Below are 13,154 nucleotides of genomic sequence, written 5' to 3'. Positions count from 1 at the left end.
GTTTGTTTAAAATTCACATAATCTTGTCTTCAGATCAACAGTTTGCAAAATTTGAAATATCATTTGAATGGGTGTTGGTAGTCATGGTTTAATGGAAACAAAGAACACTGTAATAATGCAGCCTATTTCTTTGGAATTTTATTTGTAGGAAATGGAGGATGTTTTACTTTTTTTCTTTCTTATTTTCAGTAAATTATTCGTATTATATGCAAATAGATTAACACTAATCCTGGAAATTTCTCATTCTGTATTCCCCATGACTTGTTTGGAAATACCTTTTTATTTCTGTTCTTCTCTTTAAACATGCAATAAGCCTTTCACTCAGCTGCCAATTTTGTCCATTCAAAAAGGGACATGACTGTTGTCCACTTACTTTCAAGGTATGTTATTAAATTTCCAGATGAGGCAAGCAGATGAACGTCACGGCATACTTGTTCTGAAGCCTTCTGCTTATTCTGCTTCAGAATAAGAATAATAGGGTACTCTAAGCTAGGCTTAGATAATCCTTAAGGTCCCTCTTGACCCAAATCGTTCTGTTGTTCTCTGACTGGTTTTAAAACTTTGGTGATCAAAATCACCAGGCTTTGATGCAAATTTTCCACTGGCATTATGTTTTCTGCTCCTCTCTTTTTCATTACTTTTTTAAATATGAAAAGATTGCTGTCATCGTTGGACCATAGTAACTGCATGATTTCCTCCATCAGTCATTAACTAAAATGCACCTGCACATTGATACCTTGTGTAATGTAAATAATCTAGACTGGTTTATAAACCCTTTTTCCACTGCTGAGCTTCACTCTGTGCCAGTAAAGTCTCTTGGCAGCTGCTGCTGAGGTGGGGTGCCTGACTGCTCCCCAGGTGAAGCTGGTTGTGAATTTTAAGAGTATTCCTCCCTGGGGCATAACAAGGAGGGGACCTAAGATGGGTGCCTGAGAGCACCCATCTGGGGCACGCTGGGGAGGACAGGAGCACAGATGCTATTAGTGCAGGGCAAGCTGGCAAAGAGCTGTGCCAGTGATGGCTCTGGCTGCACCTGGGGTCGCACCAGCATCCACATGGATGGGGCATCCACAGCTTCCCTGGGCAGCCTGTGCCAGGGCCTCACCACCCTCTGAGTGAAGAATTTCTTCCTTAAGAAATTTGGTCATGGATTGCTTGATGTAATGACCCTGTGTGTGACAGGCATGTGACCCTCCTCTCTGAGGGTAAGGTACCACTTGTAGAAAACAGAAGAAGCAAAGGGGAGCAGAGATTGAAGCCTTTCTCATGATGTTTTAAGAAGATGGGTAACTCACAACGTAGCAGGGAAGGTCCTATGGGAGTTCTCTGGAGGGCAGTTTGGACTGTTCTTCTCTGCCTTTTCCCAGAGTGTACTCCATCAGCAGCCACACTGCTCATCAAGACCTGGGTCAGCAACACTATGGTCACAATTCATCCGTTTTCCTTTTTTCCTTTGTTTTCTAGGATACTAGAGGATTTCCATTCATCTTACCTGACCATTGTGGCCTGGCAGCCTGAAGTCAACATTAAAAGCAGTGACTTCCGTGGCTAGAAAGTAGCAGTGATAAAAGGAAAATACATCAGGACCAGAGCACTGCACTGTCTAGATGGCATGTTTATCACTGAAAGACTAGCACAATGCTTGTTATCCGTTAATCACAAGAAGCAGGACTAGAGGGAACGCGTAGTCCACCCATCTGCAGCCAGGCTACATCTGCTATGCTTGTACCAATCTTGGTACCTCCAGTCTCCAAACATATTTGCCTTCTTCCCATGGAAGTTTGAAGATGTCCAGGGATGGAGGCTCTGTGAGCTCTCCGGGGATCCTCTTCCAGCACTTAATTGATCTCAGTAGAGAGAAGGGGGTGGGTTGGGGGGTATTTTTGCTAATAGCTGTCTGCAGTTTCACTTGGTGCAGATCCTCATTCATTTCCTTCCTGACATCACCTTTTCTTCTTTCTTATCCAGCTGATGCAACTCCTTTTCCTCGGTTAATGTGCAACAACTGTGTTTCTGAGTTGTCTCTAGAGATGGCTCAACCTGTGTCAAATCTGCCAAAGATTGTTGGTAAAAGGTCAATAGGGTCCAGGGCCAGTGACAGATTAGAAGCAGTAGCAAATACAGCTGAGAAAGTGTTTTAAGTAATTTATTTTTATTTGACTTTTTTTGACTTTTCTTTTAAGCACAAACAAATTATTCTGCTGGTCTAAATAATTTTTCCCATACTTTGACTTTGTCATTTGGGATGTTACACCCTGAGATAACTACCCTGCATCACTACTGAGAATGTAATGGTATCAGTGGGAAGTTTTACAGAAGCTGAATTTACTACTTTGCCATGATTTTGGTAGAAGATAAAGACTTTGTGTTACTCATACAAGCTGCCCCAGGTAAGACTAGAACCCTTCTCTCCATTTTTTTCTATTTACTTTTTGGTCTTTCTTTCCACTTAAATGCCTACCCATGTCTGCTGGTATGATCATTTCCAGGTTTACTTATCTGGTTGCCTGTCCCACCTGCTCACTCTGCTGCAGCACATGGTTGTGTGAGGGCAGGCTCCCGGGCACTGCATTTCAGCTCATCTTTTTTGTAGGAGGCCAATGCCTAAGCATGCCCACTCCCTCCTGAGTCCTCACTGGACCCCTGTGCCTATGTCACGGCGTGAACCTTGCTAAAAACAAGCCTACCTCCGGGCGTGCCAACTTTGTGGCCCATTTTACTGACAGAACAGATAGACAGGGGGACTGCAGGGTTCCTTCAGTAAATTCTGTTATACTCCAAATGCTGATGTTTAAGGTGTTGCTCGGTCTTTGTTCCGTCTTAATATTTGCCAATATATTTGTATCACTGCCAGTCTTTTGGGTTTGATAACCCTTTGCTTGTGCACCTGACGTATGCGTGAAATACCTGAGGTTGGAAGGAAGCTCTGGAGGCACGTGGCGGTAGTCTTAGCCAACTGCATAAACGGCCTATTTAAAAAATCAGCAGAGAAGGTTTGACAGCTGTGAGACTTGTGGCCAATTCATTCAGAACAGAATTTTTGTTCTGAACTAGTCCAATCAGAGTACTGCCATCCAGAGTGGCTGCCTTTCGAGAGGCAAAACTTTGTGCATGCTCATGTCCACGTGTATTATTGAGAGTGTGAGGGGTGATATTTTCTGTGCAGGTGCAATATGGGTTATTTATTTATTTCATTTTTTTTTCCTAGCAAAAAATATCTGATCCACTCCAAACACCAACTGGTTTGTATTTGTCTGCTTGTAGATTTGAGATACCAGAAACCCTTCCAAGTTGGGCTTTTTTGTAGTCTCAATTTGCACTTTCCTTCTTTTCTGTACAGAAAGCAGGGGAGTTTTAAGGTTTTGTGTTTTGTTTTTTTTTTTTTTTTTTTTTCCAGAAAAAAAATTCAAGTGAAATAAGTTTTGAGATGAATTTACATAAGTATTTTTAACCACAGCACCTGCAGTTTGCTTCAGATTTGAAAATTTCTTTTGTTAATCAAATGTGTATTTTTAGTGGTGTCTCATGTTTGTTGCTTATTTGTTCTATATGTGACGTTGTACCCTTTACTTATGTATTGACTGTCCTGCTTTGTGTATGTGCCTTTGCTGAAAAGAAGCCAAATAAAGTGACTTGTAAAGTAAGACCACATGATTCCTTTTATTTGTAAGTAGCACTCACAGCATGTGTGGGCTTTTGTAAATCAAGCAGTGTAGAATGACAGAAGCATCATGCACAAGCTCTAAGTACGTGAATAATTTCTCTGGAAAAGGCAGCAGTGGCCTTCTGCGTTCTTAAAGACATACAACCTTTTGGGAGTGAATTGTGAAGCAATGGTTTTTGTTTGCTTTAAAAAAAAAAATGTAGTGAGAAACTTGGTTATAGTTAAAAGCGTGTAGCAACACTCCTGTTTCCCCAAATGAGTTCTTTGGACTAGGTCGTGGGTCTTGCAATACCAGTGAAAGACAGCAACTTACAGTCTGCCTGAGCTCCAGCAGATGGTGGAATGGGTGATTTCCAGAGATTTTGAGAGCACAACATGAACTGCCACTTAGATTTTTCTTTTGCTACAGATGAGTTCTGAAGAACTTCCTAGTAGAGGCTGGCCAGAAGTACGAGTCTCACTGCTGACATATCTCATCTGGAGAGGTGGGAGTTGGGAGTTTCTCCTCTTGGCTCTCCAAGGCTGGACAGCAAAGGGAAGGGAGACAGCTGGCAGCACCACTTCCTGGAGCACAGTGCAGGGCAAACTGTGTTTCCCAGGGAGAAGAGCTGTTTTTCCTATGCAGACCAGCAGAAGGGCTGCTCGTTATGGCCTGGGAGTTGCTGGCAGAGCTGGCCGGGTGTTGCTTGGCCCCACCGCTTGAGGTGTGTTGTGCTAGCAGAGTGGGGTAGGAATCAAGAAGCCAGGGCTGGGGGAGTTCAGGAGGGGGCTGATATTCATTAGCAGGGTTAAATCACCTTCAGGAAACTAGACCGGTCATCTGTAACTTTATAGAAGGTTAACAAACGCAGAATAACAACTTTCCTCAGGAAATGCCAAGGTTGTCTGACAATTGCTTTTTTTGTCTGGCTGCCTGCTCCTCAGAACCTATCAAGATGTTTGCTTTTCTTCTGAGGTCATAATGAATTTAGTTCCTACAGATGTGTCCTCTCTTTGTGTTCTTTTGTCCTGGGCATGCTCAAGGATGCTATTATTCTAAGTCTTGGATTGTGCTGACAGACGGGGCAGGAAGGTGAGTTCTCTGCTAGACAGAACAATTTCTGTGCGCAGCTGTAATGATGGAAAGAGTGAAAAGCCAGCAGGCAGGGCTAGGCTTCTAGCAGAGATGGAGTTTGCAAAATGGAATTACCACTTTTGATGGCAATATCAGGATGTCTTTCATTCTTGCCTCAGCTGTTTTCTCCTCGTCTTGCTGCACTGACCACTCACCTTGACATCAAGCCAGCTGCTCCAGCTGCTTCTGAACTGGTGAATGCATGCTTGGGCTTTTACCTGTATCCTTATGTCATCTTTCACTGATACAGGAATTTTGCTTCTGTACAACATAGTTCCAGTTTCCCAATCTGAAGAAATATTCCTGGATACTTCCAGGGAACTTTTTCCCTGTTCTGTCATCCCATGTGGTAACTAAAATGCCTTTTCCTTTGTGAGTGTGGCAGAAACTGTTCTTAGTCTGCTGCATAACAAGATGTCAGGGAAGGAAGTGTGGGATAATTATAGAAGTTACAAGGCTGTACCTTTTTTTTTTTTTTTTGACTGTATTTTTTTTCTTAAGATGGGCTGAAGTTAGCAGCAGAGTTGACACTGGGCGAGAATGTGCATGTTGATGTTTATCACTCAGAAAGGGTTAAAGAGCTTTTAAGCTGAAAGAACATAAATGTGATTTTTCTGAGATCGTGTGTAGTGAGCAGCATTCACTTTCTGCACATGGGTGTCACATGCTGTCCTCTCTCAGGGACCTTGTGCTGTTTTTCATTCTGAATAGGACATGTCTATTTCCCAGGCCCTAATCTCATGACATCCAGATGAAAACCAACAGTCTCCAAAATGTCTTTCTGTATAGGCAACCAGCTAATGGTGCACAGATTGTCAGGTGTGCCAGAGGAAACTCACTTCGCTGGTTTTCTAGCATGCTGGGAAGCTCATCAGCACTAGTGCTTCAGTGGTGAGCGTCCTTCCTGACATCCAGCAGCTTTGTTTTCACACAATCGGACTGGACGGAGCCCTAGGCTGTCTGTTGTGCCTCCGTAGGAAAACAAGCAGGCTGTGAGGTTTTTAGTCAGCACCCCCAAATGCTGAGGTCCTCATGCTGAAGCAAGAGAGATGATCTGCAGCTTCCACGTGCATAATGAATCGGTATCTTCTCCGCAGATGAGGCTCCTTGTGCCATGTGAATGTAAAGGTGGCTCAAAAGAGAGAGGAATTACAGGCTTTCAGCGCTATGGTTGGAGACCAGTAACATGCCCTGCCTGTGGGAGGAAACGTGGTCCCCTGGAGGGGCAGAATGGGGCAATAAAGAATAGGGTTAGAGCTGTGGCTTTGCTAATCAGGGTTTCCTTAAATAAACTAAGGAGTTGGACGTCCTTACTAATTTCAGCTTGGTAATTAATTTCCAGAAAACAACATAGCTGAGTGCCATAGGCTAACAAAAGAAGGAAGTCAGATATTTCCCACAGCTGACCTAGAAGGGGGTGTTAAGCTGATCACTTGGTAGGTAGACATTTCTCAGGCAGGTTGCCTGTTCTGACAGTGACAGGTTAACAAACCTCTAGTGAAGTAGTTAGTGTCATATTTCAGTAGCTAAACATGCCATGAGAGAGTGAAGGATTACTGTTTGATTTCACCCACTAAAATGCTTTTTCACCTAAAGCACTTCTGATTTCACTTCCTTTCATTCTGATTGTGTGCTTCCCTTTGTTCAGGCTTCCTTGCTCCCAGCTGTTCCTTACTTATCTCTCTTTTGTTCTTTTTAAGTGATTTTGCCCAATGAATGTTATCTTCTGTTTATCTCTCCATTCAACTCATCCCATTCTCTCTCTGATAGCCAACTATTTGCAGCAGTCCTGTGTAAGCTGTTGCCCTCTCCTGGGGTCTCAGTAGCCATGTGGTGAAAGCTGCGCCAATTCTTGTCCATCTTTCCAAACACGAAGTCAGCCTCCCTAGGAGAGGAAAAAAGCCTGGACACCATCACATAGACCAGGGGAAAATGGAAGTGACTGTCTGTCTGTCTGTCTGTCAGCCAGCAGCCGGAGCTCCACAGAGACCAGATCCTTCCTGGCACTCTGGGCATGCATTGTCCAGCGCTTAGGTCACCCGTTCGCATATCCTCTCCTCCTTAGCTGCCTGAATTTGGGCTTTGAGACACGTAGAAAGAGAAAACGTGCAACTGTGGGCCCTGCAGAGCAGCGTGCTCTGCATTTCATGGTGGAGAAAAAGGGAAGTATGAACTCTCTGTTCTGCTAGTGTTAAGCTCGATTTACATTAAGCAGCTGGGGATTTCTGCTGATTGTTTACATAGAGGTGGCAGTCACTGGCACAGTTCTGCCTTCCTTGTTGGCAGAACAACCTGGGATAAGAAGATAAAAGGTAAGTACAAAATTGTTTTCGTACAGCTTGTTTCCTTGATGAACCCACCAGCCAGCATTCCTCGTGACCCTGAGAGCAATGCTAGGAAAATGTGCAAGGCTTTGATGGATACATAGAAAATATCTTTTTGGACATCTCCGAGGGCATAGCCATGGAAATTGCCTGGGGGTTAGAGAAATGTGACGTGTTTCCTTGGCAGCCATGAGCTCAGAAGGAATCTGAGTGAGAGTGGTTGCACTGGAGGAGATTAGAGGGAGCTCACACGTCTTGCTCAGCCTCGAAATCACATGTCTGGAGTCAAGGAGGTGCTTGCATGTGCTCACCTGTGCTTTCCCGTTGTCCCACTGACTTCTCTGGGTGCAAATGCACAGGTGTGTCTGCTGCAGCAGGTGCTGCCCTTTCACCTCCAGGTAAACACAATGCTCTACCCGTCTGATTTGCTTCATATCAGTGGGAAACACATGTCAGTATTGCCTAGCAACATTGTTCCTACTTGCTCTTTCCCCATGGCTGTAGCTCACTATAGTTGAGTAGGAGGTGAAGTGATTCCTGTTTATTTTTACACAAAAACTCAGTTTAGCACAGGGCTCAGGTAGCAGAACCTGACTCCTCCCACACCAAACTTTAAAAGAAAGGAAAGGAGTGTAAAGGGAAACTTACTTTTCTGAAAGTTTTCTGTATAAATATATTTTTTTAAGTTTTCAAATTTAACAGAAAAATTTCCTTTGCTCTCCAAAGAGTATTTGAGCATTAATCTTGGAGTCTCTGATGTGCCCCTGAACATGTGTTCTTAATGCTTCCTCAGACCAGTATTTCTCTATGTACAGGGAGATGTGAGGAGAGATACATTAAGTGTTTTCTGGCAGAACTGAATTTAAAGCTAAATGAAGGTGAATTAATCTTTTTTGATCTGGAGTGATGGTAGGATCTCAGATGAACCATTTGGAAATATTTTCTCCCTGAACTGTGCAGTATTTATTGGAATCTGAGATTGAATTTGCTGGAATGTTATCACAGATAGGGCATGCATGCTGTTGGCCAGAGCTCTTCCACGGTGAGCTTCTCCTTCCCTCCCTTCTCCCATGCTGACCAGCCGTGTTGTAGCTGGGCTGCCTAGCTGCAGTTTTTAAGAGAAGAAATTGAAAATCACTCCCAAGAAGCTGGGAAATGTTCTTGCATGGGCTGGCTTCCTCCTGAACAGTTTTTTTCACTGGACAGGCAGAAATCCCAGTGCTGGGAGGAGTAGTGACCCGAGTTCATTGAATGCTTGTGGGAGCTGGTTGGCGGTCTACCAAGAGTGAGGGATGCAGAGGGGCAGACCCTCTCCTCCTGTCCCCTTGAACCAGACAGGGAGCAAAGGCATTATGAAACCCTAGGAGTTACTCAGCACAGCCTTGCTGAAAACCCGAGGGTGAGCTTTTTGCCATAGCCTCCCAGTGTTGTTTACTATGAAGCATTTTTCGAGCTGTGAAGAGTTTATTTTCTTGAGTGCACCACTGGCCTTAGCTGTTCTGCTTCACGTGAGGTCTGGGCTCTCAGAGTTTTCATACGCATTTCTGCTAGTGCTGTGCAGGCCAAATTTGGGTAAAAAAATTGAATCTAATGCTGAATTTGGGCAAGATAAAACTCTTTGCTAAGCATGGTGTCTAAAAGTCAGTATAAAAGCATTGTTAAGCTTTTTTTTTTTTTTTTTTTTTTTTTTTTTTTTTTTTTGGCATGTAAACAACACTGTGCAGAAAGTCCTCCCATCTATGGAAAAAAATCCCACTATTCCCACAGGAATGGGAACTGTGCCTTGGCTAGCTAAAATAGTTATTTTCTTTCTCCCTTCTGACGTAGTGTTCCATGTTAATCTATGTAATCTAAAGAGTCAAGGGGTACAACTAAACACAGAAAACAACATGGGCACCCCAGCATCCAGAAAAATTGTCATGCTGAATGCAGGGTCACTGCAGAAGATTAGAAGTGGAAATTTCATATGGTACAGGCAGCTGACCCCACTGATTAGAGCAGACTTCTGGTGTCCTGGAAGCACTCTCCTTGGGATATTTTCCTGTTGTCTTCAAAAAGTGAAGTTTCTGCTGTAAAAGGTCTCTCTTCCTCGGTCTTTGCTGTATTATCTGAAAGCTTGGTATTTTAGTATAAGAAAGGAGATATTCCTAGAAACTGCGTCTTTTTTTCTTTCTTTTTTTTTTCTCTCTCCCTCTTTTTTATTTTTTTTTTTTTTAAGCGGTAAACAGTAAGCATGAATTTAATTGCTATTGTCCTACCTTGTATTATGCGGATGTTATGACAAATTATTCAACAAACTATAAAACCTCTGCTGAATGGATTTACACCACTCTTGGGACAGTGAAAGTAGACTTAGTTTAATGCCCTTGCTTCATTTGTTTGTACTATGTATAGTGAGGCTGTTTTAACCATGTGTAAAATCTACTCCATTACAGAATGGATTTTGGCAGATACAGCTTTCATGTGTTTATTATTCATATGTGCTCCTGGTGGTACCAATATGCAGTTGTTAGTCATTCCTGCTGAAACCTTTGGGAGAGAGTTTTGGGCTGTATTTAGAATTGAGTGGAATTTATGCCCTTCTGAGAAAACACTTAGTGTGGGGTTGTTTCCCACGGAGGAAATGCCCCTGAACAGGCCTTCAGGAGAAGTGGGGTTGTTGATACAGCCATGTCTCAAAATACAGCTCTATCTTAGTCTGTCTGTCTGAAGTTGATACATTATTTAGATGGTTACAAATCATTCTTGCCTGCTGGCATGCACATATATGGTATGTATCAAAGTATTTATTTTCAAAACAAGGAATTTATATTCATCTTGTCATACTATAAATAAGTCAAGAAATAAAATAGTGTTTCACCATCTTTGCTGTCAAAAGCTTGCTTCCAAAAATAGTGTAAATATAAACAATTGTGTTTTTTCCTTTCCCACTGAAATGATGGGGGGAGCCTCCAGTGATATTAATGAATATTTTTTGGGAGGTATTTCAAGGTTTGGTAGGTGTTCCATAATGTTTTATTCTGCTTACATAAATTATGATGAAAATGTTTCATGGTAAGGAACAGACAGCTTGCAAACAACACTAAGCAATGTAAAATTCTCCATCTGCAGGCTCTAATTTGCTGCTCTGGCTGGAGGTAAGTGATGACAGTGATTAGGACATACAACAAACCAAATAAACTGTGCTGAGACTTCAGGTAAGGGGGTGGATTTTCTATTAATCTTCCTTTTCAGTGGCATTTCCAAACCTGTAACTATTTGGAAATGGAGTTGCCACAGTTTGTCTTTGCTTATAGGAAGTGGCATGGTCTCAAAGGATGAGCTGAGAACCTCTTCAAGGCGCTGAGAGACAGGCAATGGTGGAGCCAGTTGCCTCAGGCAGAGAAGAGGTATGGAGCCTGACCTGCTTGATGGGGGTGCTGAAAGCACTGGGCAAGGAGAAACCACGGGGAGTAGCAGGCTTGATTACAGGATTTATGTGGATTACAGGGAAGAGTTTAGCTTTGTGAAGAGAAGACTACAGGGTTGCTTCTTTGTGGGATTTGACGAGAGGGCAGGTCTGAGGCCTGCTGTGCTTCCAGGTGCTGTAGGAGAGCCTCTCCCTATGGAGGCACAGGGCCTCCTCTGATTTTGTTGCATGTATGAACTCACCTATTTGCAGGAGAGCTGAAAGAGTCTCAAGTTGTACCAGGGCGGCTTAGATTGGACATTAGGCAGAATTTCTTCATGGAGGGGTTTGTGAAGAACTGGAACAGGCTGCCCAGGGAAGCAGTGGAGTTCTCATCTCTGGAAGTGTTTAAGAGACGTGTGGATGTGGCAAGGTACATGGTTTAGTGATGGCACTCAGCAGATCAGGCTGACAGTTGGACATGGTGATCTTGAAGGTGTTTTCCAACCTAGATGATTTAATGATAATTAAATGCTGATTTAATGATAATTAATTCTGATATCTTGTTGATAGACTTTCAGAGAAAACTGACATGACAGAACAGAATTATCTGCTGCCACCTCACAGTGTCCTTGTAGGTAGGTCCTTGCTTCCATGATTGACTTCAGACAACTTGATGTTTTTCTGCATTTCAGCAAAGATGGCACAGTACCCTCTAGCACATGAGAGTTCATCCTTCTGCTCCTCATCTGCTCTCGGTTCCTTTTGGTGCTTTCTTCTGGGGTGGCAGGTCCCAGGCTCTTGGCTGGGACTCTTTCTACATAATAGTTTCCAGGCTGGAGCTTTCATTTCCAGAACAGATCTAGTTACTTTCAAGAAAAAGAAGTCTTGTCTCCTCCTTCCCAACTGCTAACTTGAACCAATCGCCCCCTTACTAAAGACACAGGCTGCTCAAATGGTAAAAATGGAAAACCCAAACCACCAAAAGTCACATCAGGAGAATTTTCACTTCTTCTCTCAGAAGCAAAATATGTACACCTAGTGGAAGACATCTATCTAGCAAGAGACCATCTTAAAGGACCCGCAATAAGTAGCTACTGGGGTGCAACTACTGCTGTGCTGTACAGCAGGTCTCTGTGTGTGCAGGTCAAGATTGCCCAGGCTATCTTGTCTTCTGTGGGGAACATGTGATTTTTCTAATTACCAGAGATTTTCATTTTTCCCCACCACCATTAGGGAAATCCTCAGTCCTCTGTTTCCCCTGGTAGGAGAGGATTTGGATGTAAAAGATGCCATACCAAAAGTACTGTTAGTCTCCCTATAAAGGAAGAGGAGGTGGCATGACCCAGGTGTGTAAACCTGGTGGATTTAGGTTGGGAAAAATCTTTAGGTATTAGTGTGCAGAGCAATCTCTTCTTTTTCATCTTGTGTTATGTATGACTGGAGCAGTGTAGCGCAGAAGAGAAAAAGCACTACGAATGAAGTCTCCAAGCCCTAACTTGAAAAAAAATTCTGGTTTGTCCTATGGGAGTAGGAATTCAAACTACTCACTGAATCCTAATTTTGAGTATATGTTTTCTTTACATTTCATAACATCCAGAGAGCAAGCCGCCAGCAACCTTTGAGCTTTAGCTCCACATCCTGAGAAAGTTCAGATTACTTTCTTCACTGCATGTCTTTTTTCCTTCCCAAGCAGGAAGAGGTGAAGACCCATCAGACCACAGCTTGCCTTGCTCCCTGTGAGAAATGCTGTTGACATAATGACCAGGCTTAGGAAGGAAGGGTTAGGAATGAACTGTTCTTTTCTTGTACCAAAACTTTTCCTAAACTGTCTGGTTGACTCCCATCCGTTGTTTTCCCTAAGTGCTTCTGGTGGCTACCACTTAATTACTAAAAGCAGGACATTGCGGAAGGGAGTGTGAGAGGTGGAATAGATGGGGGCAAGTTGGTCAATGAATTGCTTTTTTTTATATTGTAACCTTCACTGCCTGAGTGTCTGAAAATTGCCAGGGAGGAACAAAATGTGCAGCTGTGAGTTTTAGCTCACAAGAAAAAGTTAGGAGAGAAGAGGAAGGAGGGCCACAGCTGTTGGTGTGGATGGGAGTATGTAGTGACTTTAATGGTGCAGGTTCAAAAATTGTCAAAGGTTTTCTCTGTCTTCCCCTGCTTATCTTGTACCTCCTCTGTTCTTGTGTCATAACTTTGCTTACTACCCACAGGCTAATTCTTTTTAATTTTGTGTGTATGTCTTTTTCTTTTCCATCTCATATTTGTTTGCCCTTTTGGCTGTGAATTTGCCATTGCCCCTGTACCCTGCCATACTCAAAGATTAGATATGGTGCAGTTGAAACACCAGCACTTTCTGGCTCCCAGTGAAATGCATTTTGGCAGTATTTTGCCAGTACTGCTGGGAGGCTCAGGGATCTTTATGGGCAGATTTCATACAGCTGTGATTGTGAATAGAAAGGTATGTTTTGAAGTGCTTTGAAAAGTATAGAGATGTGGGTCAGAGGAAGGCCTCATGATGTCTATTTTCATCAGTGGACAGATGCTGTGAGGGTGTGGGATTAGTCTAATAAGCATCATTGATTTTGTTATCAGCTCACCCAGATGTAGACTAGGAGGGGGGCAGGGGATTGGGTGAAAAATAGTTTTACAATTAAA

The 13,154-nt window shown here is 43.1% G+C and overlaps 1 protein-coding gene across 30 annotated transcripts in view; it reads left to right on the top strand.

Annotated features, from left to right (window-relative positions):
• LOC311443675 (OX-2 membrane glycoprotein-like) overlaps positions 1–13,154 on the top strand; it is a 50,613-nt gene that overhangs the window by 14,016 nt on the left and 23,443 nt on the right. For 7 of the 30 annotated variants that reach the window (XR_014697410.1, XR_014697411.1, XR_014697412.1 and 4 more), the window contains exon 6: positions 10,214–10,239. The exons of 15 other annotated variants lie outside the window; for them this stretch is intronic. Coding sequence is in view for 2 of the 15 variants with exons in the window: in XM_084534008.1 (XP_084390134.1) it covers positions 10,214–10,239 (26 nt within the window). In the remaining 13 variants the exon portion in view is untranslated. Of the gene's footprint in view, positions 1–1,464; positions 3,645–10,213; positions 10,300–10,398; positions 10,492–11,063; positions 11,129–13,154 lie in introns of those variants that run through there. 8 more of the 30 variants (XR_014697416.1, XR_014697417.1, XR_014697420.1 and 5 more) reach the window with 5 other exon arrangements.

This window comes from Aythya ferina (genome assembly GCF_964211825.1).
Source record: "Aythya ferina genome assembly, chromosome: 1".
In the NCBI taxonomy this organism is placed as follows: Eukaryota; Metazoa; Chordata; class Aves; order Anseriformes; family Anatidae; genus Aythya; species Aythya ferina.
This window is presented reverse-complemented; position numbering and strand designations above follow the sequence as displayed.